Source organism: Falco rusticolus, chromosome 12 (assembly GCF_015220075.1).
Source record: "Falco rusticolus isolate bFalRus1 chromosome 12, bFalRus1.pri, whole genome shotgun sequence".
In the NCBI taxonomy this organism is placed as follows: Eukaryota; Metazoa; Chordata; class Aves; order Falconiformes; family Falconidae; genus Falco; species Falco rusticolus.
The window spans coordinates 30,204,353-30,230,746 of NC_051198.1; the positions used below are offsets into that span (position 1 = coordinate 30,204,353).

Genomic DNA, 26,394 nt, shown 5'->3' on the forward strand with positions numbered 1-26,394 from the left:
CGGCGGAGCGCGGCACATGGCGGCGGGCGGCGGCGGGTGAGGAGCGGCCGGGCGCGGGGCGCGGGCGGGGGACGCGGGCGGGGGGGGGCGGGGGGCGCAGCGGGACCCGCGGGGCGCAGGGGGCTCCGCCGGGGGTGCGGGGTCCCTCGGCTGCGGCGCAGCCCGCAGCGCCGGGCGGGGGGCGGGCCGGGGCACGGGCGGCTTTGTTTTGCTTTGGGAACGGGATTTTTATTTTTTTTTTTTTAAAAAAAAAGACTTTCTTTCCCTTTTTCTTTTCCCTTGTTTCTTTTTCTTCTTTTTCTTCTTTTTTTCTTTTTGTTCTTTTTCTTCCTTTTTCTCTCTTTTTTTTTTTCTTTTTAACTTCTTTTTTCTTTTGCCTTTTCTGTTTCCTTTTCTTTCTTCTTTTTTCTTTCCTTTTTCATTACTCTTTATTCCCTTTTCTTTTTTCTGTTTTCTTTTTTCCCTTTCTTTTTCCCCCTTTCTTTTTTCCCTTTTTTTCTTTTTTCTTTTTTCCCTTTTCTTGTTACTTTTTAACCTTTTTTTCTTTTTCTTCTTTTTTTCTTTTTCCTTTTTTCCCTTTTCTTTTTACTTTTCCCCCTTTTCTTCCTTTTTTCTCTTTTTCCTCCTTTTTTTGTTGTTTTTTTGGGGTTTTTTTTGGGAGGGGGGGGCTTTTCCTTTCCTTTTCAGTTAGAAGTGGTAATGAGGGGACTGCATTGCCTGGGGGCCCCGGAGCTCTCAACCTCTGCAGCCACCAGCGGGCTTTGGGTGACGGGCATCCCACAGGATCAAGTTCCCATGGCTTTTGCCCTGTCAGGGAGGAAGTTGGGGCGATCGAGAAGGTTTTTTAAAAATTTGTTTAATTCTTGAAGCACAATGAATTCCTGGAGCCTTTCTCATATTTTCCTGTGGTTCAGCTGCTGATGTTGCACCGTGCACGTAGGCTTGGGGTGTTGGGAAGCAGTGCCACATGGAGCGGGGCGCGGGGTGTTGGGAAAACAAGCGGAGCGGATGCAGGAGGATGAGCAGCACTGGGCTGTACTCAGCGGGTGCACCCCTAGTGTGAGCTCCAGAGATGCTATTTCAAGCGTACGGTGGATGAGGAAGAATTTAGAAAGTTTTCACATTCTGGCTTGAAGTACTCACCGAAGGGGGCTTTTCAATAAGGGTGTTTTTTTAAAAATATGTAGGTGTTCTGATCCTTGTGGCAAATAACAGTGCTTCTGAAATGCGCTGGGAAAAACGCTGATGGAGGTACTTTACGGGAGCCTGGCTCAAGCCAGCTCAGAAGTCCACACTGAACTTGCCCAGTGTTTTCTCACCGAGGTGGCACGTACGCGCAACCCTCGCTGATTTCTCTGCAAACAGAACTTGGCTTTTTTTGGAGAGTGGTAGTGACTTGTCTGGGGAGGAGGGAACAGAGGGTTTGGAGCCTGAGGCTCTTAAAAATGAACTATTCATTTTGCTCTTAACTCCCTGTTCCCTGTCTGGAGGCTGAGAGTCTTGTACATCTGTAAAAGAAGAAGAAAAAGTGGTAGGTGAGAGACGGAACGCCGAGCTGCCTGGCTCAGTGTGCTGAGAGTGCGCCTACAGCGAGAAAATGCTGTGGGAAAAGATTTATTTTGGGGGTGGAAACCAAATGGGGCTTTTTTGGGTGATGGCATTATGAACTCTGCTGTCATCAGTAGCTATTAAAAATACGTCTACCCAAATAAACAAAGAAGGGTTCATTTGTGCTGCTCCTTCGTTAGCGCTAGTATTTTTCCAAGGCTTTAAGGCAGGAAGAAGGGGAGGATCCCGCAGCTGACGAGAGAGTTGGTTTGTCAGAAAATGGCATTAATTGCTGTCAGGCGGCACTTTGCACGATTAGAAGACTTCTGCAAATCTTACATCGTGGTTACTCTCCCAGAAGGTCCTAGCATGTGTTTCTTGGACACTGAAGCACGAGGTGGTTTTTAAATGCAGGCGCAAAACCTGATTCTGACCCCCCCTTCCCCCCCCCCCCCAAAAAAAAGACTATTATATTGTTCAGCTAACATGCTAAATATAGTATTTCTGTTAGCTTCCTTACTATTTGTTATTCACTGCTGAGATTAGCGGCAAGAGTTTTTGGAGTGTGCTTTTGTGTTGTGTGTTCTTTGTGGCATTTTATCCACCGCTTCCCTTGGACGCTGCAAACACTAGCAGAGGACCAGGTTTAAATTTGTTTCTGACCATGAGCAGTTTAATATTTTGATATGTGAGCTGTGTGCCAGAGCACTCAGGCCTTTTATTTATTTATTTTTTTCTTCATCCAGAGGCCTGTTTCATCCTAAAAAAACAGGCTGTTCATTTGACGGAAGTGGGACAGCCACCTGTAACTGCATTTCTGCTGCTCGGTAGCATATTATAAATCTCTGCCTTTGCTCAGGGGGAGGGGAGAGGGAAGGATTTGGGATGTTAAAATACTTGCCAGAGCCCTCTGCAGTGCTGCCATGACCAGAGCACTTTTGTGGGATGTTTGTACATTCCTAAGAATAACAAATTTCCTAAACACAGTTAAAAACTGCTTCAGTAGATGAAGTAACATTCCATTAACTTAGCGAGCTGCAGAAGTACTGTAAGTAAAAATAAATTCATTTTCCTGTCGCTTCCAGGCCAGAGCACTCTGCTGATGGTTTGTTGCCAGTTTTGTTTGGTTTTTTTAATTAAAAAAAAAAAAGCAAAACGATCCAAGCCTTCTGTACTAGTAAAATGTCAGCTAGTGGCAATAAACAGTTTACATGAGGCTCTTCTGCAACTGCCCATTGGCTCTCCACTATCTGGTGGAGCGTAAGTTATGCATCACTATGGTGATGCTGAAGAGGAGCGCGATTCAGAGGGGATAAAGCAGGACTGGCTGAGTGAACTGAATGGGAGCAGGAACAGAAGCACCTTTCAGGGGTGCACCCACGCTGCTCCCCGCAGCTCAACAGCCCGGCAGCCTCTGCCTCTTCCTCATCCATCTTCTGATTGCGGGGTTTCGTTTGTAGGAGGAAAGGCCCTGTGGACAGGTGTGTTGTATACATGAGAGAAACATGCATATACGCAGTGAAGCGAATTAAAAATTATTTAGATATCTTGTCTAACTATATAATGGGAAGAAATTAAGTGCAACGGCACAGAGTAGTCAATCAAAAGCTAATCTCCAGCTACAAAACATCAACAGATCACAGGCTTGCAACAAGCACTAACATTAAAAGAAAAAGTTTTCCCAATCCACAGCTACATAAAACTATTTTGTTTTGAGAAGACGCAGTAACATCTTGCATCACACCTTGCAATGGCATCTTGCAACAAGTGATGTGTCTTCAAAGGCACAGTGATATCCAGGAGGGAAAAGAATGAAAACGTTGAGTAGTTAATGCTGATTTGATCAGGCTTTTTATTATTTCTTTTAGGAAAAGAGAGTTTTCTTCTGTTAAAGGTGTACCGTACGATGTAATGAACTATTTTGTCGTTCTTAGGGTTTAATACTGTTCTCATTCAAGCTAGGAAAAATGCTCCTACTGTCTTTGATAGCAGGTTGTGTCCTCTTGAGGTTTTTCCTGACCACCCCGTGTCTGCCAGCCAATGGAGGCGAGCATGGGTACAGCCCGTCCTGCCGTCTCCATTACTGACCTGACTCCAGGTGCCCAGAAATGTGTGCTACCAGACATATGTCACATAGACCTGACACAGTCTGTCACCTCCTGAGCTAGGAAACCCACCCCGTGAACAGGAAAATGCCGGACATCCGAGCTGGGACTCTTTCCTGAGTCTCTTCTGGAGGAACTGACTGAGAAAATAGAACTGATGGACCTGAAAAAGATGCTTAGACTTGTGTCAGGTACTGGTGTTTGCTATTCTTGTGGTTAGATGTGATGATATACCAAAGATAAGCGTCTTTTTTGTCACTTTTGTTACATTTCTGAAAAAATAATGGGTTATAAGTGTACCTGGTTTTGGCCCTTCCTTATGTATCAGAATTATTCAGTTGGTGGTGTGATGCAAGACGTGATTGCATCTTCTTGAAACAAAATAGTTCCATGTAGCTGTAGATTGGGAAAACTGTTGGTTTGGGGTTTTTGTTGTGTTTTGGGGGTTTTTTTTGTTTCTTTTTTAAATGTTAGAAAGTGTTTCTTGGAAGCTGTGTGATCCTTGAACATTTTGCAGCTGGAGATTGGCTTTTGACTGACCTCTCTGTGCTGTCGCATTCGGTGGTTCATCTGTTCTGTAATGTGGCTGCGTACTGGCGAGGTGACAGCAAGCAGTATAGCAATTGCTGCCAGTAACTTTATAGTTTCCTTCAGGTGAGCGGGGTGGCCTTTAGGGTAAGAGGAACAGCTCAGTGCTTGGCTGTGCACCGATGGAGAAACTCTTGAATGACCTCCGAGAGTGGCTTCAGGTATCCATTCCGGTACCTTTCCCAATGACACTTACATTAGGTTTCTATTTTAGTTTATTTCTTTGTAGTTTATTCTGTTTGGTTTATTTTATCCCATTCTGAAATTTACTTTTGTGATAATAAACTCTGCAAGAAAGTCTTGAGAGGAGCGGTGGTGCAGATCCCAGGTGGCTGTTGCAGTGATTTACGACAGCCTCCCAGTTCCTGTAGAAGGCATCTTTGGCCATCCCTGTAAAATCCTACAGGCACTTCCAGTAAAACGTTGTCTCTGGGCTGTCCTGCCTTGATTTCTAGTCCCAGCTGAGATAATACTGAAGGAGAAAAGCTAGTCTGACTCGCCTGTGGTGGAGAAAAGCTGGTCTGAGTGCTAGAGGGTGTGGGAATTGGGGCTTAGGGTGTATGGGGGGCTCAGCTGTAGCCAGCCAGACGGATCGTGCATGCTGTTGGGTTGTCTTTTTGAGACGGCTTTGATCTGGCTTCGCATCTGCGTGTTAGGGAAGGTCTCCTAGAATGGGTCGAGACATGAAAAGGAGTTTATTTACAGTGCGTAGCAGCTGAGGTTTGGGTGATTATTTCAGTGCAAAGATGGGAATTGTTTTCCATAGCTATGCGAAATTTTCATATGAACTGGAAGATCCTCACCATCTAACCTCCTGTTGTGAGCAAGAAGAGCTACTTCTCTGGGGGTGACCTGCTTCAACCACAGCTGAGCGGGCTGGGATAGTTAGCAGAGCTGCAAATCTGGCAGCACTGCTGCTTTTCTTTCATTTTTCCTTCGAGAGCTTCCCGTAGGTTTTCTCTCCCGCGGGAACCTCATCTCTGCTCACCGCCTTTAAAGCGTAAGATGTGGCTGTGAGAGGCAGAGGAACCCACATGTCTTCAGGCCTCCCTCGTCCGCTGCCTCTGTGTAGCATCCCTCCTGAGCGCTGGGTGCTCTCCTGGTGCGCAGACAGCGCCGGTGCTGCAGGCATCGGTACTTGCCCTCGTGTGGGGAGACCCCGTGTCCCAAACCGTGTGACACCATCCTCACTAGAGGCTGTTTCAGTATCTGGAAAAAAAAAAAAAAAGAAAAAAAAAGCTGTATCCTTTTCCCCAGCGAAGAAAGTAAGTGTTGTCTCCGCTTGGGAACATCCCGTGATGCCTGGCGTTGATGCCCTTAAAAACATTCGTTTTTTCACACTTGCCCGTGCAAGCTCCAGCCGCCCTGTCTGTGAATTCCTGTTCGGCTCACGGCAGAGGCAAGTGGGAGCGGGAGGCATTCGCATGGGTTACGCCTGCCTTTGCTCTGGGGACGTGCGCGCTGTCAAAAGCTGAAAGCTTTAATTCCTCCAGCTCTTGGGGCCAAGAGTAAGGAATTCCAAATTAAACAGATTAGCTGCAAGCTCTGAACTTCTCCCAGCTGTGCCTATGCCCCAGAGAGCGAGCAATGTAAATACAAGTTCACATTACACTTTGAAGTCGGTGTGTATTTTTGACTATTACACCAGTTCCTTATTTTCTAAAAGTAATGAAATGAGTAATGCAGTGGGAGACTTAATCCGTGTATATATCCCAAATACAAGCGAAAGCCAAGAAATTCTTATTTCCCATCAGTTGTGCCTTTTGCTTATGTTTATTTCAGAGGTATAGGTTGGAGAACTTTATTTTATTTTTTGTATCTAAGAGAGGTAGAGCAGCGTTAAATGTAAGTGTGGCCATATGTAGTCTCAAAATAAAATTTGAGGCAAATCAACATAAATCAAGCAGTATTTTACATAGAAGGTATGCTTCCAGGTTTTTTGCATAGTTAAGTAATAAACAGAATGGAGATACAAAGACTATGGCTGTAAAATACGGAGATAAATCTGCCGTATCTTACTTGGATGTCACAGAGGCTTACAAATGTTTAGGATATTTTATATACCATATGTGCTTTATTGCTTAAACTGCAGAGAATTTGTACTTTCCTGTGAGACTGTTATGCTTTATGGAAAAATGCTTGAAGAATTGTCTACATTATTTGTACAAGAAATGGTAAAACTCATATGGTATCGTTATGGGACGCCTTCGCCACTGTGTGCACAGTATGCAGGGGTTTGCGTTAAATTTCTGTATAGCCTATGTGCAATGGACAGCACGGTTCCTGGAAATATAATTGACATGGAGTAGCATATGGGGTCCATAGTTGTTCTGGAAAGGTGAAAATATGATGACCAGGTGTTGTCCACAACCAGAATAACTTGGCTAAAGAGCTCATCTTATTTTGAAGGGATTATTTACTTGTTTTTGTCACACTGTGTGTAGGTAAATCTGCTTTTTTTGAGCTTGAAACAGTTCATTGATACTTGCCTGGTACGACCCCACCATGCAAAGTGGCACGTGTAAGATACATGCTCAGGTGTCACACAGAGAATTTATTTAGAGGATGTATAGCTTAACGGTTTTGAAGCCACGATGGCCTCTGGAGCTGGAGAGGCAACGAGGAACATATTTATAAAATTATGCTTTTCTCTGTGTGTTGGAATGCGAGTGCTGTCTATTAAGCATTCACTGGCTTTGTGCTTTGCAGAAGGGAGGGGTTTCCTTGCCATCCCCTGTTAGCTGACCCCACACTCCAATATTTCAAAAAAAGGACCTTTGTGTTTTCATCTGAGGGGATGTGCTTGAGGGTTTTAACTGGTGCCAAGTGATAGGGAAGACCCCGGGGGCATCTCTGGTTCAGGTGCTGCTGCTTCCCTGTGCTGGTGGAGGCGATGCGAAGCCCTGCCATCAGGGTGCTGGGGGACATGGCTGGGTGGCAAGTCAGCATCCTCAGCTAGCTGAGGACCAAGCTGTATCTGGATTAAAAGTACCAAAGTCAATACCTTGAACTGCACCTTGGAGTAAGTAGGAAGTTATTATCAATAACTTCACCACGGGAAGAGATAACGGTATCCCCAGCAAGACACAAAAGTTGAGCAGAATTTTTGCTGCAGATTTGATCTGGGATTTTCGAAGCAACAAAGGACCCGGTAATAGCTACAGCCTATGAAATCTGTCAATAATAGGATAGGATTTCTCTTCCTTACACCCTCAAGGTATTAAAATGAAGAAATTAAGCCGCAACTACTGTTCATGAGATGCTGAGGGACTGAGTTAATCTGATAAATGGGAAGATTGTTTTCAGACAGAAGAGGATAAATTGAGATGAGTCGCAGCTTTTGGGTTCACTGCAACTGATGCATTTAGGATCAACTTATTTCAGCTAGCTTTCTTGTTTGCAATTTCAATATTCTAAAAATGGTATTTCCTTTCGCATATCTGAACCCCATGTGCTTGTAATTTAAATGTTATGGGCCGCATAACATACGTGGTAATGGAGATCAATAGCATCTTGTACCACTTTTACCCAAAATGTTTGGGTTACGTTTATGTGCGTCCCATGGGAGCCTTTTGGAGGCAAAACATATCTATCCTGAAGCCTGAGTTTACTGCAATTTGGAGGAAGAATGTCCTAACTCATAAGAAGGAATTTTGAGCACTCTTTAGAACAAAAAAGGACTTGGGAGAAAGGATTACTTTATTGCGTTGTGCAGGTGTAAAAGCATCAGTAGTGTAACACAGGAGAGGGTGCATTTCCTCTCGTTAGCATGACATTGTACAAACAGCTTTGAAAAATCCCTTTGGATTTTCCTCCTCCATCCCTAGCAGTTATCTGGGGGATCAGCGGGCAATAACAGGGGCAGGGGAGCCAGTATCTATTTCAACCCCCCACTTCTTGCATGTGTGTTTTTGTTAACATCAGCATCTTTTTTTTTTTTTTGAAAATCATGTATCTGGAACAGTACTAAAAGGTGAAGGCTACAGCCTCTGACAGGTACGCTGAGGGTATTGTAACAGGATGAGAGCTCCATCTGCGAAAGTGGGTTTCTTCACAGACATTTATTGACTGAAGTTAAATATTTGGCAGGTGAACTTCAAACATCCTTTTGTTTTGTGACAGGAAAAAACCTGCTGAATAATCTGTAACATCACACTTTAAAAAGCGAATAGAAGCAGACGTCGTGGAAAAAGAGAAGTGCAAAAAAAAAAATCAACATCTGGAAATAATAAAGGACACTGAAAAAAATCCATTCCTAATGAGAAAGGGAAATAGGCTGCAAAATGTGTTCTTTATTGTTAAAGACATTTGTATTTACTTACATTCCCCTTTTCTGTTTTCTTTTTCAGCCATGCATCTCAGCATCCCGTGACTTGCCCCTTGGCGTGGCCACAGTCGGGGCGACCAGGCTGCTGACCCTGCCGTCGTGCCTGCCCAGCATCACGCCATCGCCCTGCGCCGTCCCTGCAGCCCCTTGGACAGAAAGACCTCCTCTCCCCTCACTCCGGGGAGGATTTTTCTCTGGCTGGCAGTCGCTTATCTCTGTGAGTGCGGGAGGAGTTTCCCATGGCAGCCTTTGAGGCGCCTTCCTAACGCTCTCTGTTCCGCAGCGTGCCCCGCGGTCCTGGCTGCCGGGGCAAAAAGCCACGCTCCGAGCGAGCGAGCATCGCAGGAGCCGTTGTTAACAAATGAGGCTTGTTAAGATGAAGGAAGGTCTGAAAGCTTTAAAACGTGCCAGTCTAGAAATAATCAATATATACTGCTGAAGGCACAGCGCCGGCAGCCAGACGGAAAGGAGGAGAAGGGTGTGGAACGGGAGGAAAAACTGATGACCAAGTCAGAGACCAAACGGCTGTGATTTTTCTTTCCATCACTGCGCTTTATTTTGATGAATTGATTGTGTGGGTGAAGGATACGCTGGCAGCTGCGTGTGCCTGAGCTATGACAGTCATTTGTAACTTGTTTGCTCCCTTTCTCTCTCTCTCTCCCCCTGTAAGTGGAGAGGAGAGCGCTCACAAAATAACTAGCATAGCGCAAATAGTTTTACTGAACAAAAAGGTCGAGAGTTCAAAAAATAATGAAGGACCAGCGTCCTCCTCCGTTGCAACCTCTCGTTTGCTCAGCCGCAGAGGGAGTGGGCTGTGCCACAGTTTATGGTACTTTCTGAATGGCTCTAAACTGGCCAAGAAATAATGGGGAAATGGTAAAAATAATGACTCGTAGGGTAAGAATTCTCTGGGCTGAACTTTGGCATCGCTAAAAATGAATCCTGTTCTAAATGCTGCAGATAGGGCTTTTGTGGCGCCGGGATTAGACGCTGCAGTGCCATGCAATTAATAAATGGCCTAACTATGGCTGGCTGTGCAGGAAGGGGAATAGCTTTAAGTCATCGTTATCTAACCTTAATTAACGGAGTAACATATACACAGGTGGTTTTATCTATATGAACTCTGCCTGCCTTGCGCTTTCTGGCAAACGTGAATATGTTCTGACATAACGAGAATAACTTTTTATCAAATGAACGATGTTTGTATGTGCCCTGTGGTGCTTCATTGTACTCGATCCCTCCTCAGGCATTTGCAATTTATTGCTCGCTTCTTCATCAGCCAGGAGCAGCGGGGAGGAAAAACTTTACATACCCTGCATAGGGATACAGGGAGCATTTACATTTCAGTGCATGATTTAAAACCACAAAGGCGAAATTAATTATTTACTGGCTGCAGCTCTGCTCTGAGGACATCTAGCTGAGCTCTTTACCAAAGATACTTTGTTTGATGAAGTGTAGCTTATTAATTGGTTTGAGGACCTGCACTTTTTCCAGGCCGCCAGCCAATTCAGTACTTAGCAGGTGCGTATGTGGTTACTTAGCCTTGACTTGTGTTTCACTGGCATTTTATCTCCTCCGGTGGATGCTTGTAGTCTATCCTTCATCAGGGATGTAGCACTCATCCTTAGGGCTTTCTTGTTTATAAGTCTAATGCTTTTCCAGCCCCCTCCTAACGTGTCCAGTCTCTAAGGTCCTAAGTCAGGGTTGAAGGAACTGACGTGAAGCAACTCCTGCCTGGGTCTGGAAGGCGTCTGGGACCAACCTACGCGTGCTGGTCCTGGCAGGAGGCACCTCAGATAGCAGCATGGTGTGGGTGATGAGTCGCAGGCTGGTTCTGGTGGCCACAAAATGCTCCCTGCTGCCTCTCATCTGGGGATGCTCATGCCCTGTTGCCTGCGTCCATCGCAGGAGGAGAATGTCTCCCTTGGAGACACCTCAGGAACCAGCTGCTCGTTGCATATGTTATCTTGGTGGGCTGGTTTTGCCCTGATGGTTGTAGTGTGTGTACCTTCGCCATCAGCAGTGAGTTGCTACAGCTTTTCAACTACACAAAAAAATAATCCCCTGTCAGCCTCCTGGTTTTGTTTTTGGAAACAGCTGCACCATTCTTAGTAAAATGCTGTTTTGTTTAATGGGGGGAAGGAGGGGAAACTTGACCTGGAGCAGAGACCTAATATGGAAGATCTCTGTCCATATTCCAAGCTATACATAAGCTGTATAGTTGGAAGTGTTATGCAGGTGGTCCTGTACCGCTGTGGGACTTTCTGCTCTCTCTGATGTAGAGGCTGCATACATCAGATGCTCTGAACAGCCCGTAAAGCTTAAATGTCCTTTTGATCCCCAACCCAGCAGAGCAGCAGGGATTCGTGGGCAGTTTATCTGTTTCTACACGGCTGTCTTAGAATGATACATGTAAAGCAGAAAGTACACTGTGTTTGTGAACTGCAAGCCAATTTTGAGCTTTGTGTGGTTTGCATTTTATAAGGGCTGGGTTCCTTTTGTCTTTCAAGATAATTTATTTCTGCTCATGTCTGTTGTTTCTCTGTAGATGGTTTGTGGGTAATACATGTGCAAGTGCCTCAAGTTTCTCCTACAAGATGTGTTCCACAAATCCAGCCAATTGGGTCACCTTCGATGACGAGCCACTCTTCCAGTCACCTCAGAAATCGGTTGATAATCAGAGCAGTTGTAAAGCAAATGGCCTTAAACTCAATCTGTCCAGTGTGCATGACTCTTCAAGTAGGTCATCTTCTACAGGCAGCACTCCACTCTCGTCTCCTGTAGTTGACTTCTACCTAAGTCCTGGACCACCCAGCAACTCTCCACTTACTACACCTACCAGAGACTACCCAGGGAGTCCATGCTTCCCAAAGCCTGGGATTCACATTCTTTATCCCATCCCCGAATGGCCATTGAACGTTAACCTTCTTCCATCACCTGGGATTTGCTCATCCCTAACCTCACAGAAACCGAGCAGCCTTCCTTTGAACACCTTGCCTAATGACCATCCAGTTAAGACTTTGGTCTCCAAATCAACAGACGAAGGAAGCCCTAATCCACCAGGAGGTTGTGAGGAGTTAGGAGACTCGTCCTCAGCACCAGGGCGCTTCCCGTACTTCCAGGGCGACTGTGCTTTTTCCAGTCCTTTTTGGAAGGAAGGATGCTTGCCCAGCACATCACCAGTTAACGTTAGCACACACAGGAAGGATAAAGCACTTGACAGGAGCATCTGTCATCCTAAAGACAAAGAAGCTTGCCACGATCAGAAAAGCCTTAACCAGGGCTCCTTCAGCTACATCTGCGAGAGGCTCGAACACCTGCAAGCTGACAGCTGCGCCGCCGCGGGGAGCCCGCCTGTCTCCAGCACTCGGGCATGGCACGGGCTCTCCCCCGCGGTCCCCTGCAGCCTCTTCAGGAGCCGGAACGTGGATGGGTGGCCATTCATGCTGAGGATTCCCGAAAAGAAGAACATGATGTCGTCTCGGCAGTGGGGCCCTATTTACCTTAGCGTCCTAGCCGGAGGTGTATTGCAGATGTATTATGAAAAGGGCCTGGAGAAACCTTTCAAGGAATTCCAGCTGCAGCCACACTGTAAGCTGTCCGAACCCAAATTAGAGAGCTATAATGTCTCGGGGAAAATCCATACCGTGAAGATCGAGTGTGTGTCTTACATGGAGAAAAGGAGGTACCATCCCAAAGTAGAAGTGATCCATGAACCAGAGGTTGAGCAGATGTTAAAGCTGGGCACCACAGATTATAACGACTTCACCGATTTCCTCGTAACGGTCGACGAAGAGCTTATGAAGCTTCCTGCTGTTTCTAGACAAAGGAGGAATTATGAAGAGCAAGAAATGACGCTGGAGATAGTGGATAACTTTTGGGGGAAAGTCACTAAGGCAGAAGGAAAACTCGTGGAAAGTGCTGTCATCACGCACATCTACTGCTTATGTTTTGTGAACGGGACTGCTGACTGCTTTCTAACCCTGAATGACCTGGAGCTCCAGAAGAGGGACCAGCGTTACTTTGAGAAGGAGGAGGAGAAGAAATGGATCGATATTCTCGATTACCATTTCCATAACTGTGTTAAAGTGCAGGAATTTGAACAATCGCGAATTATTAAGTTTACGCCCCTGGATGCCTGCAGGCTGGAACTGATGCGTTTCAGGACACAGTACAACGGGCAAGACCTTCCCTTTTCTGTGAAGGCAGCAGTAGTGGTTCAGGGGGCGTATGTTGAACTTCAGGCTTTTATAAACATGTCTTCAACTGCTCCAATCCCAACGCGTGTACCCTCTGTGAGATACTGTGAAAACATTATGATACGCTTTCCCGTTCCCACGCAGTGGGTCAAAGCACTTTGGACCATGAACCTCCAAAGGCAGAAGTCCCTAAAAGCGAAAATGAATAGGAGGGCATGCCTTGGCGCTTTACATGAGGTTGAATCTGATCCCGTAATACAAGTCTCGGTTGGAACAGCAAAATATGAGAGTGCCTACAGGGCGGTTGTGTGGAAGATAGACAGGCTTCCAGATAAAAACTCAAGTAAATAATTTGAGCTTTAAAATGATGGGCTTGGGCACACACCTTCGCTGTTTTCATGCTTGTGTACCTCCGTCAGCTTCTGTAGTTTGGGTTTTTATCTGTGTGGTGATACTGGTAGAAGCTGGAGTAACCTTTTAGGAAAAAGAGAATATAGCCTTATTTATTTATTTATTTATCTATCTATCTATCTATCTATCTATCTATTTATTTATTTATTTAAAGGACATTTTCCTAATTTATTTGATGGAGGCAGGTGTATTGCCAGTAGTTACAGGCGTGCAACATCACGGAAGGGAATCTCAACATTCTGACTAAACCTCAAGTCTGCACTAAGACAGAGGGAAGGGTTTATGCTTCACATATACCAGCTGGGCAATGGTGGGCTGGGAAGCAAACGTCGGTAGGTAAAATGATTTGCCCACCCAATATGACACGTTTGATAGAAAAGGTGGAATTGTAACTCTTGGCTTTTTAGCGTCATTTAAGAAACAGCAGGTATGGTACATAATGAGAAGGTACTGTGGTCAAACTTGCTGTAGGAGGCTGGCTGTGCTTTTGCAAAGGCTAATATCTATTGCCTCTTTTCTGGGGTTGTGCCTTGGGGTCGTACGTTCATGGCAATAACTGCACTGGCAGAAAATGCATCCTGCTTTATCCCCATTTCTCTCTGGTGATGGTACCTCACTAAAAACTTGCAGCAATAAAACCAGCGAAGTTTATAGTCGCGTGTGTGGAAGTTGTTAATTTCCCACCAAGTCAAATAGTTAATTTACCTTAATTTAATGGAGAAAATATGACTTTCTGGAGAAGGAAAATGTAAATATATGGTTTTACAATTCCAATTTTTAGTCACATTACCAGATTAATAGTGCTATATAGTACTTTCCTAAAGGCATAAAAATTATTGAGGAATATAGTATTCTGCTTCAAGGTCAGCAGAGTGAAGGCATTTGATCCTTTGCTTGGATCTGCATTATGTGTATTTGAGGCCTTAGGACTCTGTGTAAGACAAGGCATCTATTGAAGCATTTTGCCTAAAATATCTGTAAAATTTGTACTTTTAAGAAGGGGGTAGGTACGTAGTATTAACAAATGGATTGGCCTAGTCTCGTAGTATCCTAACTGTCTGGACTAGCTACTTCTTTAAAATGTCCAGAAAAGATTTACTCTTCTTAAGTCCTGGTTTCAGATATGCTAGTGCTAAATAGACATATCCACTCCCAGGTTTTGTCATCTAGATGTGTGTGCAGGTGAAATTTAACATTCAAAACTATTAAAAAAAAAAAGAGTGAAGGCAAAAAATCTCCCGAGGATACTTCCTCCACCCACACCCCCCATTTTTAACTAATTCTAACTTACATGTAATTTGAATTGTTGTTTAGGTACTTATGACTTTACCTTATTTTTTTACTGCTGGGTATTTGAATTCTGACCAATATTTAGTGACAGAAATAACAGATTGACAGAGAAACTGAGGCAGGAACAAATGAAAGGGGAATATTAGCCTAAGCCTATATATGAACTAGATTGATTAAAAGAGCATTTGAAGCATCATGCATCAACATGCTAATGTGGCAGTTGTGAGAGCATGCATTATTGCATGGCTGCTGGCAGACGAGAGCTAGTATTTTGACTAATGATGCTGCATGGAAATACTGGTCCCTTTTGCATGCAGACTGCATCTTGCTTAGGCCATCAGGTCTCCCAAACCTCGAGCAGTTGGGCCTTTCGATTTCTATCGATGCACACCGCGGGAGGAACAGCACAAATGCCACCGTGGTCAGCTTCAGAAATGCTGTCGTGTTAACACCATCTCTGGTTTTGCTTTGGAAGAAGCTGTGGTTGGCTTGGACCTGTGGCTAATGCCATATAGTTCCCCCCGAATTGGCCGATCGCTCCCTTTTACACGCTGCTTGTTAGCTGGGTACCTCACACTCTGCTCAGAGAGGATGCCGGTGGCTCCCAGCGATGGGCAGAGGAGCTGCAGCATCATCAGGCAGGTTAACGCAAGGCAGGGAGCCAAGCCAGAATTAAGGGTGGGGGGAGAGAAATGGCAGAGAGAGGGAAGATAAAGGGAGGCAGTAAGGGAGGGGTTGGGGACTCTGGAAAATAGCCAGAGAGGGCAGAGGAGCTGATGGAGAGGTATAAGAGAACTAGTAGGCAGAAGAAGATTCTTCAGGTCTTCAAAATCCATAGACATGTAAGATGCGCTACAAGGCTTCAAGGATTTCGCTGTGCTGCTGTGAGCCACGTGTCTTCCCAAGGCTTATGGGACTGACCGGCTGGGTAGCTTTTAATATTCTTTGCCATTTGATATAGATTTGCTTCTGCAAAATCAAGTCAGCAATTGAGTCAGGCAGTTTTAAAGAAGTTTATAAGTTTTCCAAAAGTCTTTAATTCTCTGCAGGTCATTCACCTTAGGGTTTGATGTGCACAGTGAACTTCAGATTTATATTACTTGATAGTAAGAACTGTTTTTTGTGGCATTCTACAGCTTTACATTATTTTCTACCAGTAGCTTAAACTTTTGACATTTGAATAATTCCTCTGGCTGAGATCTCCAAAATAATTTGTATCCCTGAAATGTTCTTGCGTTCGAAAAAACATTTTGGTAGTAATACTGCCCAGTCAAATTTTAAACCTCTCTATCAAGTTTTCTGTATGCAGTTAAGAGTTTAAAAATAGACTTGTCCCAATGCATGCCAAAAATCTGGAGGCAGTCAAACTAATAGAAATATGTAGACTTTCATAATGCATTTACTGCAGGGAGAAAAATATGCCTAGGCTTTTGCTTTCAAAAAGCCTTTGTCTGTCTTCTTAAAAAAAAAGGAAAGGAAAGGTTGCCTACAGTTATATAGTGATTCTCTTTATAGACATCGAAATATGTTAGCATCCACTGGATTCTGCTAAAGTGTTTCCTTACTTTCCTTAGAAGAGCGCGGGCCAAGCAAAGTCGATGTGAGCTGCGAGATACTCCACATTTTTTAAAAGCTGCCTATGCTTATTCAGTTATATAGATGGAGAGTTTGAAGCCAGAATGTTAGCATTTTTTTTTTTTAAAAAAAAAAAAGGTAAAAAGCTCTAGACTTCAAAGGGTTGATCCAATGAAGTTTGAAAATTCTGCAAATTGAATCTACGCTTGTGAAATTGGGGCATCGTATAAGGAAACGTCGAACATATGATTTCAGCACAGCACTGGGGCCAGCCTTTGGGTGGCAGCGGCTGTATGCACCTGTATTGCCCAGGGAGCTGGGGAGAGGTTAGACTTTGAAACTGGCTGTTTTAATCTCTTGCTGTGTAAATTTGTGCCCTGTGGTGTTTCCTGCTAGGATACCTCCATGCTTGGGCCGTTGTATAAAGCAACAATTCTTCAGCTGATGATTTCTCCTTTTCTTCTGCATCATGGAGCCACACTGAGAAAGCAGTGATTAAGCAACACAGAGAGATGGAGCCAGGGGAGCTTGTGGCTGCTGGCAGCCCTGCTGCTGCCCTTTAGCATCTGAGCATGGGCTCCAGTATGGGAGCTGATGTGGTTCCCAGCAGCATTCAGCTGCCTCTTTTCTTATTTTCTGAACTGCCTAGGTGGAAACTCCAAGCCATGACTTTGCCAGGTGAGCTCCATCTCTGCCCACCCACCTCTTTCTGGCACCAGCACCATTGCAGACTGCTTCTTGGTGGTGGTACCTTCCTACTCCCTATGCATTCCTCCCAGAAGGTGGGATAAATGCACCCATTTAGACATAGCTGCAGGGGTTGTTGACCTCTAACAACCCTACTGTCAATCTGTTCTTTGTAATTGTTGACGTTTTAATGTTCAAAATAAGACTTTTAGAACTGGAGCTGTTTTGGTAAAAATAGAATTAGTACTTAACTGAAATAACCACCACATTTTTTTGGCCTAAACTGCTTGTTTTCATGAGCCTTTCTCAGATCATTGTTGCTTGAATGCTACTCAGACAGGTGAATAAGGGCTAAATTGTGGGAGTACATGCAGCAAAGTTAGATTATTAATTGTTTGTGAAATGCTACATGAATGCTAAAAGACAGTCTGAATAATTTTGTTTGTTTGTTTATTTTGGCTTTCTTGTTGTTATTCTTCAAGAAAGACAGCAAGAATTTGGAACATATTTAGGAAGTAAGAGCCAGATTTTCAGACATAAAACAGGAAAGTCTTAGGTGTCTCAATTCACAAAAGTCTTAACAAGTTGCCTAGACACTTAAACCACAGGGTTTCTGTCTCTCATGTTCGTAAAAGCTCACTTAGCTCCCCGAATTATCTGGTTGCCTTTCAGGAGTGATTAGTTTTCACCAGTCCAGGTGATCATGTCTCCACAGAGCCTGATGGGCCACATTTTGGATAGCTGGGCTTGAATCTGAATACGTTGTCTTAGCCTGGTGGACGGACTTACACTGTGCCTGCACCAACCCACTTGTCTCTCCACACCAGTACCTCTTTCTCTGTTTCTGGCCAACATCTTGCATTTTCAGCATTACAGTTTCTTTTGCAAAAGGATCTTGTACATGCAGCCTCTCTTTCTTCTTCAAACTCCGGTGTAATACAAGGCCTGGGAAGCAATAGTTTCATGGAGCAGAATGACAAGGACTGGCCAGTTTTAGGTGAAAACTAAGGCAATGGTCACAGTCTTTCCAAGTGTTGGTTGATCACTTTGTTGTCTGACAGCCGATGGGAAGAAGTTGCTCCAGCAATGGGCAGAAGAACTTCTCCACAAGTGAAGCGGTGAGTACCTCCTTCTGACATTGACATTGGTGCAGGAGACGCATGGGCTGGGGGCAACCCTGTGCAAAAAGGTCCAGTGGAGGCTGCTCCAGAGGACCCAGAGCAGTAACCTTACTCAGATCCCAAAACTATTGTCTCTCCTCTGCAGGTTACCACCTAGTGCAAAGGAAAGACCCCACAACTCATCAGATCCAAACACAGACCACCTTATGGGTGTGAGTTATCTGGAATATAAACCCTGAGATTTTTTTTAAGGGCTAATCACAACTGTGCCACGTCTAACAGTGAAGGCTGTAGCAGCAGACCAAGAGGAACGGCCCGTTTGTGCCTGGGCTTAAGTGGACATCTATCACCCAACATTTACCATCAGATACCTGCCCAGGAAGATTCCAAGCAGTGGTTATTTCTGGATTCCCTTTTGCAGAAGACAAAATAATTTCCTGGACAATTCCCATTGCTACTTGTTTCTCCATAGGTTTCCCTCCCACAACAGGAAGATGCTGAACATGGTCTCCAAAAGCCTTTAGATCTACTTTTCCTTCTACCACAAATGGACTCCAAACGATGCTACTCTTCAGCAAACCCTCTCTCCTCAGATCTTGGTCAACCATAGCCCCAGAGGCAGAGTGCGCCGCTTTCCTGGCCAAGGCATGACGTGCCATCTTAGCGTTGCAACCCCTGATGTTTTCTGCAGGACACTTGTCTTGTGGCTGATGTGCAGTCTGCACATCCCAACACAGCAAACAGCACAAAGACCAGGTCAAATAAGTCTGTTGCCAAGCTGCATTCTGGCACCACCACAGGAAAGTGGAGCTGGTCCTGGGAGCCAAGAGGAGCACAGCTCAGGTGGGTCGTGGTGCCATAGACGGGATGACATCTCACAGTTTGGCACTGGAACGGCGTGCCTCTTGGGGCCTCCTTCACCGCTGGTGCTGCTGTCACCACAGCTGTTGCTGGGACGATGGCAGATTCAAGGATGGAGAAGCCCACCTCAACAGGGGCTCATTCCACCACGTCCAGGCAGTCTGGAGGAACGACTGTGGATCAAGAGAGTGTTAGTGCAGGAGAAATGGGCTTGGACACAGCAAGAAATGGCCAGCAGCAGGACAAGGCTTATGTCACAAAGGTATACAGATCTGCCTGTCACGAGTGATGAAGTGCCATCTCCTCCTCACACTTGTTTAGTGCTCCAACTTCATTCTCAGGAGGTTGGCAGGTGGCTGTAACACTTGTTTCTGACTTTGTTCCCTCCTCTATTTCAGTAATAAAGTCTCTAATGTAATAGTTTTACCTGTCTCTGTGTATTGTCTTGAGACTTTAGCCACATGCTGCACCCCCCTGGCATTGTACCTCTTTGCCGGCTTGCAAACCGGGTACTTTGTGCTTTAGTGCCTTGAAGGACCCTGTTCTGTAGCGTGCTCAGAGATGTGAGTGATGTCTCGCACATGCCAGGAGCACTGATTTAGCACAAATGGCAGTCGGTACCGCCTACTCCACCCCCATACCTTATAGCCGCGTGGGTCACTGAGCCCGATTCATGCCCGAGTGAGCTAAGCAGTAGGCTGTTACATGAAAAGGAGATGACAGTGCTGCTGCTTTTGGTCATGGGCTGGGGTTTGGGTGGTGGTTGTCATTTTTTAAGTGCGTGTGTGTTGTAAAGCGTCGTGCTTTTGGTGCGGCAAGTGGGTTGCAAAGTCGGCAAGGAGGGGTGAAGTTTTTCCATCCCATCTCTCCAGCCTGTCCTGCTCGGTTTGATTTCCCTCCCTCTGTGCTGGCTTTGGTGACAGCTGGGCACTTCCTTCTCACCCTAAAGATGCTGTTGTGCTGGATGTATTTAGAGCAGCTTCATTCCCAGAGCTCAGGACTTGGGCATTTTTTGTTGCAGTGATCCCTACCGGTCCCTTTTATGGTTCTGCCCTTGCATTTCTGAGTGCAAGCTGTAATACCCTTCCTACAGTTTCTGTAATGCATTCCTTAGGAGCATGTATTAGAGCTGTGCTTTGGTAGAAAGAAGCTGCTAGTGGGGAGTGGATGCTGGCTGTCCACTGTGATACATCTTCCTTTAAAGACACCTGTAAGACTTCATGGCCAGTGTTTGATACTCTTCCATGGTGCAGGGTTTAGGCGATGTGTAGATAGCATTATTTTCTGAAATCCAGTTCAGGTTTTCTCTGAACATTGCAAGAAGTTAAATAAAGAAATGGCATTTAGGATAAGGATCGAATATAGGATGTACTGCTGGAAGCAAGCCTGCAGGGGATGCTTGTAAATCAGCCACGTCCAGCAAAGCCCAGACAGTGAAGGACTGCACTTGTCCAGGGACGTGCCCCTTGTCTGACTGCTGGCTGTAAATGCTGCTGTGTTCTTGTGTGTGTGTGCCTTCGGGGTCAGCCGAACAGAGAGAAGCACTTGCAGTCAGCAAACGGCTTTTTAAGCTACTGGTTACTGTTGTTGTTACTAAACATGGAAAAAAGAAAGGGGAGAAAAAGAGCTGGAGACCTCCCCATCTGAAGTTTAGGGGCTGATAACCCAAAGGATAATTCTCATTCCTTTCTCCCCTTCCCTCACCTTTTCTTCAGGCAATCAAGTTTTAATTGGGCTGTTGAGTGTAACAGCAAGGAAGAGGGAGGGAATTATTAATTATACTAATTACATAACTAGTCAAAAGGAAAAAAAAAATGTTAAATGTTCTAGTGAGTGCGATTAAGACAAACATGAATTTCATGCTTTAAGCCTTGGTTTTTGCAGATCTATTGACTTTATGCCAGACCTGGAATGAAAGCTGGAGGATGGTTTATTGAATTAGACTTTGTTCTGGTGAAGTCAGAGACATGTGTGACAGAACTCTGCCCATCGAACTGCTTAAACATAAATTATCTCCTAAAATCAGAACTGGCTTGGGCAGGCTGGGAGGCAGGTTGCAGGGAAAACCTGCAGCACAGACCAGAGGACGCACCCCGCCCAAGGCTCCCAGGAATAATGGAGATGTAGCTTTTTTATTTATTTTTGCCTTATGAAATGCCCATGAGCCTGTGGATGTGGAGCGTTACAGCAATTTTTCCCGTGGGATGGATAAAGCTCAGTGCATGTTAACTCCATCTTCAGTGTTTCCTTCATTCTGATACGAAATTGATTCCTGCCACCAGAGAAAGGCAGTGCATAAAGAATGGGACGCTTTTGCCTGAACTTTGAGATGCCATTCAGTGTAATGGATGAAACCCAAATAGACACTGCCAGGCTTGCCTTTGACAAAATACAGCCAATCCTTTCTCTGCTGGTTTTTTTCTGCCTGCAGCCAAATGGTAGTTAGTTGTCTATGCTGATGCTTAAAATCCGGGAGAGGCGGAGAAATGCAGAATTAGTACTTTTTGCCCTGAAGAATTTGGAGAGGCAGCTGCGATATAAAGGATTCTTTTCATTATGTTATGTTATACTGCTTTCATGCAGATAGTGAGCCAGCTGACCTCAGTTTCTTCGGAAAGCAGGCTTTTCACCCTGGTGTTCCTGTGCGCCAGGAGAAGGAGAAATGCTTTCCCTTACATTGCCACATATACGAAACTCAAAAGCAAGTGATCCCTAAGATCTAAGGCTGGATTACAGTAATTTAGAATATGCTGCACTATGTGGGCAGACCTTCACGATTCTGTTTTATAACATGATGGTTACTTTACTAATACTTTTGTTTGGAAGAAACGGGGTATGTTCTTTTCCCATAACAAATCAAGCTAGAGCAGGGAGTCCAGGTCGCCCTTATCCTGGCAGCTGGGATATATCTTGTTGGAGCAGCACTCTGAGCTGTGCCGTTATCTCGCTGCCATAGACATACTGTAATAGATGATGTTACACAAGATAGCTGTAGTACTTGAAATAAACACTCCAGTAAAATTCCTACAGCAGAGGGCTCTGGAAAGGGTGGTTGTTGGACACAGGGCAGCACATCTACTTTGCCTTAGCTGGGGCCTTCCAGTTTTTATTTTTCTACGAGAGTAAGAAATGTATTTTTAAGGGAAAACTGAGATTCTTCCCTAATAGTCTGAATTTAGCAACCAATCCCTAAGTTTGCAATACTCTTCTCTCAAGCAGAAGCTGGAAGGTTCTGGTAAATCTTGTCTAAATTAATTCATAAAACTGCAATGATTGTGGAAAGCATGCTGAAGCAGACAAAAAATGAGTGAGGGGCCACCTTACGCCCATGTAGCAAAAGGTTATAGATAGAATAATCTTGCATCATAACGACAGCTCTGCATTAGTAAAAGATAGAACTGTGTTCTCTTGCTGTAAACAAAGAAAAGACAATTAACTGATGGTGGTTTTTTTGTTTGTTTGTTTGTTTTTTCTTTTCCAAGGTTCAGATCATCCACACAGCCTGTCTTACAAATTGGAACTGGGATCAGACCAGGAAATACCGTCTGACTGGTATCCGTTTGCTACTGTCCAGTTCATTGTTCATGATACCTGTGCCTCAGGAACAGAAGTCAAATCACTGGGCGTAGAGAGCGATCTGCAGCCCCAGAAACACGTGGTCCAGAAAGCTTTTTACAATTGCCAGGTATTTTCGGGGCTGTTTTCAGTGTTTTCCTCCTCTTCTTCCTCCCCACTCCCCCATACAGCATTTGCAAAGCAAATGTGCTTTGTATTCTCAACATATCTTGCATGTACTTGTGATAATGACTTTGAGCAAAAGAATCATTAAAAAATAATTCCTTGTCTGATCAAAGAAGATGCTGAAAAACAGAACTGCAAATGAGGCATTGTTTTTCTTCAGTTACACTATTTTTGGACTTAGTGGTTTTGAAATCGGTTGGGTCTGGAAATGTTTTGATACTGTGTCAAAGCTTTTATTTGTGCCATTGTTACAGTTCACACTTTCAGTGCACAATTATTTGCTAATTCTACCTGTGTTTTGTTTTGTTTTGTTTTTGTTTGTTTTGTTTTCTAACTACAGGTTGAAATTGAAAAGAAGTGGATTAGGCTTGATGGGGAAGATCCAGATAAGGCTGGGAACTGCCTAATGCAGTAAAAGAGGATGGGAGGCAACATCATAGGATATTAGTAGGAATCAATTTACATAGGAAATTTATTGTTAGAAGAAGCGCAGTGACCTAGTTTAGGATAAACATGGTCATTGAATTTTCTTTTTTTTTCTTTTTTAGTGCTTTTGGGTTTGATTCTGAAAATCAGTACTCGTTTGACTGGCGTGCGTTCAAGTAAACTTCCTGTCGTGGGAATACTGGTATGAGTAAAGTCTCCTTGTAAATACTTGCAGAATGTGAGCACTTAATTGACTGATTCCAATACATTATTTTCCTGTTGTGTATCTATGACTTGGGAGTGATCTCATACTCCATACTGAAACCTAATGGCACTACTCAAAGAGTTCATGTCAGTTGGACATATAATATTCAGCAATAAAAACTGCCAGAGTGCTTATGTGCAGACCAGCATCTGTGTAAGGTCCAGCAGGACCAATTACATCTTTTAGCGGTGTTTGAAAACTAAAGTCCCCCATGTTTCTGCTCCCCTCGATATATGTGAACAGAGCAAGTTGTAATATTATTCTCAACAAAAGCCTCAATTAATGAGTTGGAAACTGGGGTGATTTCATTGGTAAAATGGGAAAAGTTCCTCCGCAATAATATTCTTCATTTTTCTGTGGCTGCGAGTGTTTCCTCCCCAGCACTTTATAGGCTCACTCAAAGTAATCTCTTGGGTAAAAAAACATATGGCAGATGTGAGTGAACTGTCTGTGCCAGCATTAGACAAATCTTTTTTCACTGCTGCAGCGAGTGAGACAAGGGGCAGATCCTCAGCAAGTGTAACTCACTCGGGGCCCATTGCATTTGATGAAGCTTGGAGAATTTACTCCAGTGGTGGGTTTTCCCCACAAACTGAAAAAACAGTTGGTCGCTGCTGTTTGCCCTGGGTCTCCTTTAGAGGATGCAAGTTCCAGATGTTGATTTGGAAAGTGCAGGAACTCTTGCTTTGAGTAACTTCTAAGACAGTCTTTCCATGCACGGGAGGGGAGATGTTTTCATGCTACTGGGCTCTGAAGGCATTTTCTGTGGGGAAATAATGCAGGAATGGACTATTGCAAGAAAAGCGAAGCGGTGACGCATCAGCAGGCAGCTTGAGCTACTAATCCTGTATCAATGTGTTAACTGTTTTTTCAACAAACTATTGGCATTTAGGGAAAGGTTTTAAATGCTTCCCCTCATGCATTATTCTCTTTGTCATTTTGTAATTCCAGGTCTGAAACATTCTGATAAATTAAAAAATTGCTCCTGATACTTTTAGTTTTCCTTCCCCCTGCAGTTTTCTTAAAATTATCCTTACTTCAAACTCAAATTAGTGGAGGACAAAAATATAGTATATGCACTAAGTCTCACTTTATATTTTGTACAGCTTGTAACTGTTTATATGAACACTGTGTAAAAATACAGATAAATGTTATTCCCCAAAAGTAGAAATACGTGGGATATGCACTGAGAAAATTACCAGTCTGAGGAAACAGAAGGCCATAATATGAACCTAGTTCATCACAATACTTTCCCCCCCATTTGGAAGCTGAGAATGAAATGGGTAATAGATTCTATAGTAAGTCCTGAGGGCAGGTTTTTTATGGGCATTGCATTGCCAAAGCCCCAAATAGACTATTACGGTATTTTGGCTTCTCTATATATCCCTTTTTATTAGCAGATTATATTATTATAGATCTAAGCAAGCGTTTGAGTGCAGTCATGATCCAAATATGTCTCAGCTGTTGTTGTATCCTCCATCCGTGTTTTGACTTGAGAAGCCATTGGCACCTTCAAGTCATGTTTGGTTTTATTCCTATTTAATTTTGATTTATATACTTCTCAGCTGAACGAAGGGGCACAGTGTGCGCTAGGGCGAAGCGTTTATACTTCGCCTCACGGCAGAGCTCTGCAGTTCGCTGAAGCCCATGGTTACACTAGAGCTACAATATCTGTTAACCTCTTTGCTCGGTAAGGTAGAGGAAGCAAAACAGGTGTTGCAGATACCTGCACTAACCTTTGTCTGAGGCTGGCTGGTTTTGATTGGCATTAATACAGCTCATTCAGTAAATCTGTTAGCAGTGGTTGCTGTTCAGAGCCTGTCTTGCCCAGCTGGCCCCTATTGTTCTGTTTTCAAGAAGGATGGACAGCCAGGCTGTTCTGGGACTCTTTCACCTTAGGATCACCATGTGCAGCACTTGTCTCCTGGGCATTTGGCACCTGGTGGTGTTACCGGTCCTGCAGAAGCATCGGCTGCTTTTCTTCTGTCAGGTATCTGCTGTATCTTGATGTGTCTAAGAAGCCTGTGTAGCGTTGACCCCTCGAGATGTGAGCTATCCTTTTGAATGGCCTCAGTGATGAGCACCCACGTTACAAGTCACCTTTCCTGCTAGCGCATCTGTATTACAGCAGGTGTAGTGAAAATGGCCATTCAGCCTTACTGAACTCGTTAACATAAAAAACGGGAAGCTACAGCTTTATCTAAGTTGCAGACCCTTGGTTTTCCATCTGAGACCTGCCAGACTCACCATTAATTTTATTTGGAATTGGATCAAGTTCACAGGGAATTAATTCCACAGAAATACTGCCACACTGTAAGTTCAGTCTCAAACCGATGTTTGTATGCTTTGCTGTCAGAATATTTAAAAATAGGCTGCAGTTTAATGGCAGAAAGTTTGGGTTGTTTGACTCCTTTCCCCCCCCCCTCAAATTCTAACTTCCTATTCTACAGCAGCATGCCAAAGCAGAAACACCCTGGCTTTTTTTCTTCTGCATTGTCCAGTGTCCTTCAGTATAACCTACTGAATGAACATTCTCAATGTTTAAGACTTGTTTGTTAACATTTTCGATGAATGCTATAGCAGGTGATAGCGAGTAAACAGACTGGCTTTGATTCTTTAGAAATCTGGTCTATATGTAGCCTACCTGTAATTTTGGGAGGGGAATGGAGGTGAGGAATAGTTGCAATAAGCCATTGTGATGCTCAGTGTCCAGCTAGCAGAAGGACCAGAGCCTTAAATAATCCATGAGGTACATTGGCATCATGTGAGGAACCAGGTTTCACACGTCTCTGATCGCTGCTTCCCACAGCTAGTGCCTGCAGTCACTGAAATGCTTCCAGCTGTTTGGGTCACTTCGGATGCTGACACTTCACTAACATTTACTACAGGGCTGTATTTAGAAATTGTCTGTTTCCTTCACAAAGGACCAGCAGGGTTTGGGATATTTTATATTTTAAACAGGAATCAATGAGAACAGCTATTTTTATAGTGTGTTTGCCTTACTTACAAAGTGTTGTATTAGCTGAAACTGACAAACTTCGAATTCATCTTTCTCGTACTATTTTATATTACTGTATGTAAATGGTACTTGATGTAATTTTGGATTAAAACACCCATTGAAGTCAATGGAAGTCTTTTAAGTGACAAAATGGGATCTGCATCAAAGTCTTTTAAGAATAAAGGAGAGGCAAATTAAAAAAAAAAAAAAAGAGAAGAAGAAAGGAACAGTGGTAATGGGCAGGAAAAAAAA

At 44.2% G+C, this 26,394-nt stretch overlaps 1 protein-coding gene and 1 long non-coding RNA gene across 3 annotated transcripts; both read left to right on the forward strand.

Annotated features, from left to right (window-relative positions):
* Window positions 1-26,394, forward strand: STON1 (stonin 1). 2 transcript variants are annotated; one of them, XM_037405746.1, is made up of 6 exons: window positions 1-36; window positions 8,591-8,785; window positions 11,117-13,110; window positions 22,195-22,397; window positions 22,794-22,900; window positions 23,002-26,394. In XM_037405746.1, exons 3-5 carry the CDS (start codon window positions 11,166-11,168, stop codon window positions 22,866-22,868), a joined length of 2,223 nt encoding a protein of 740 aa, XP_037261643.1. In that variant the 5' UTR covers window positions 1-36; window positions 8,591-8,785; window positions 11,117-11,165; the 3' UTR covers window positions 22,869-22,900; window positions 23,002-26,394. The 2 variants fall into 2 exon arrangements, with proteins under 2 accessions (XP_037261643.1, XP_037261642.1); XM_037405745.1 differs by having other exon boundaries at window positions 22,794-26,394.
* Window positions 13,144-19,135, forward strand: LOC119156210. Its single transcript, XR_005107021.1, has 2 exons — window positions 13,144-17,848; window positions 17,997-19,135. It is a non-coding gene; the product is annotated as an uncharacterized LOC119156210 (long non-coding RNA).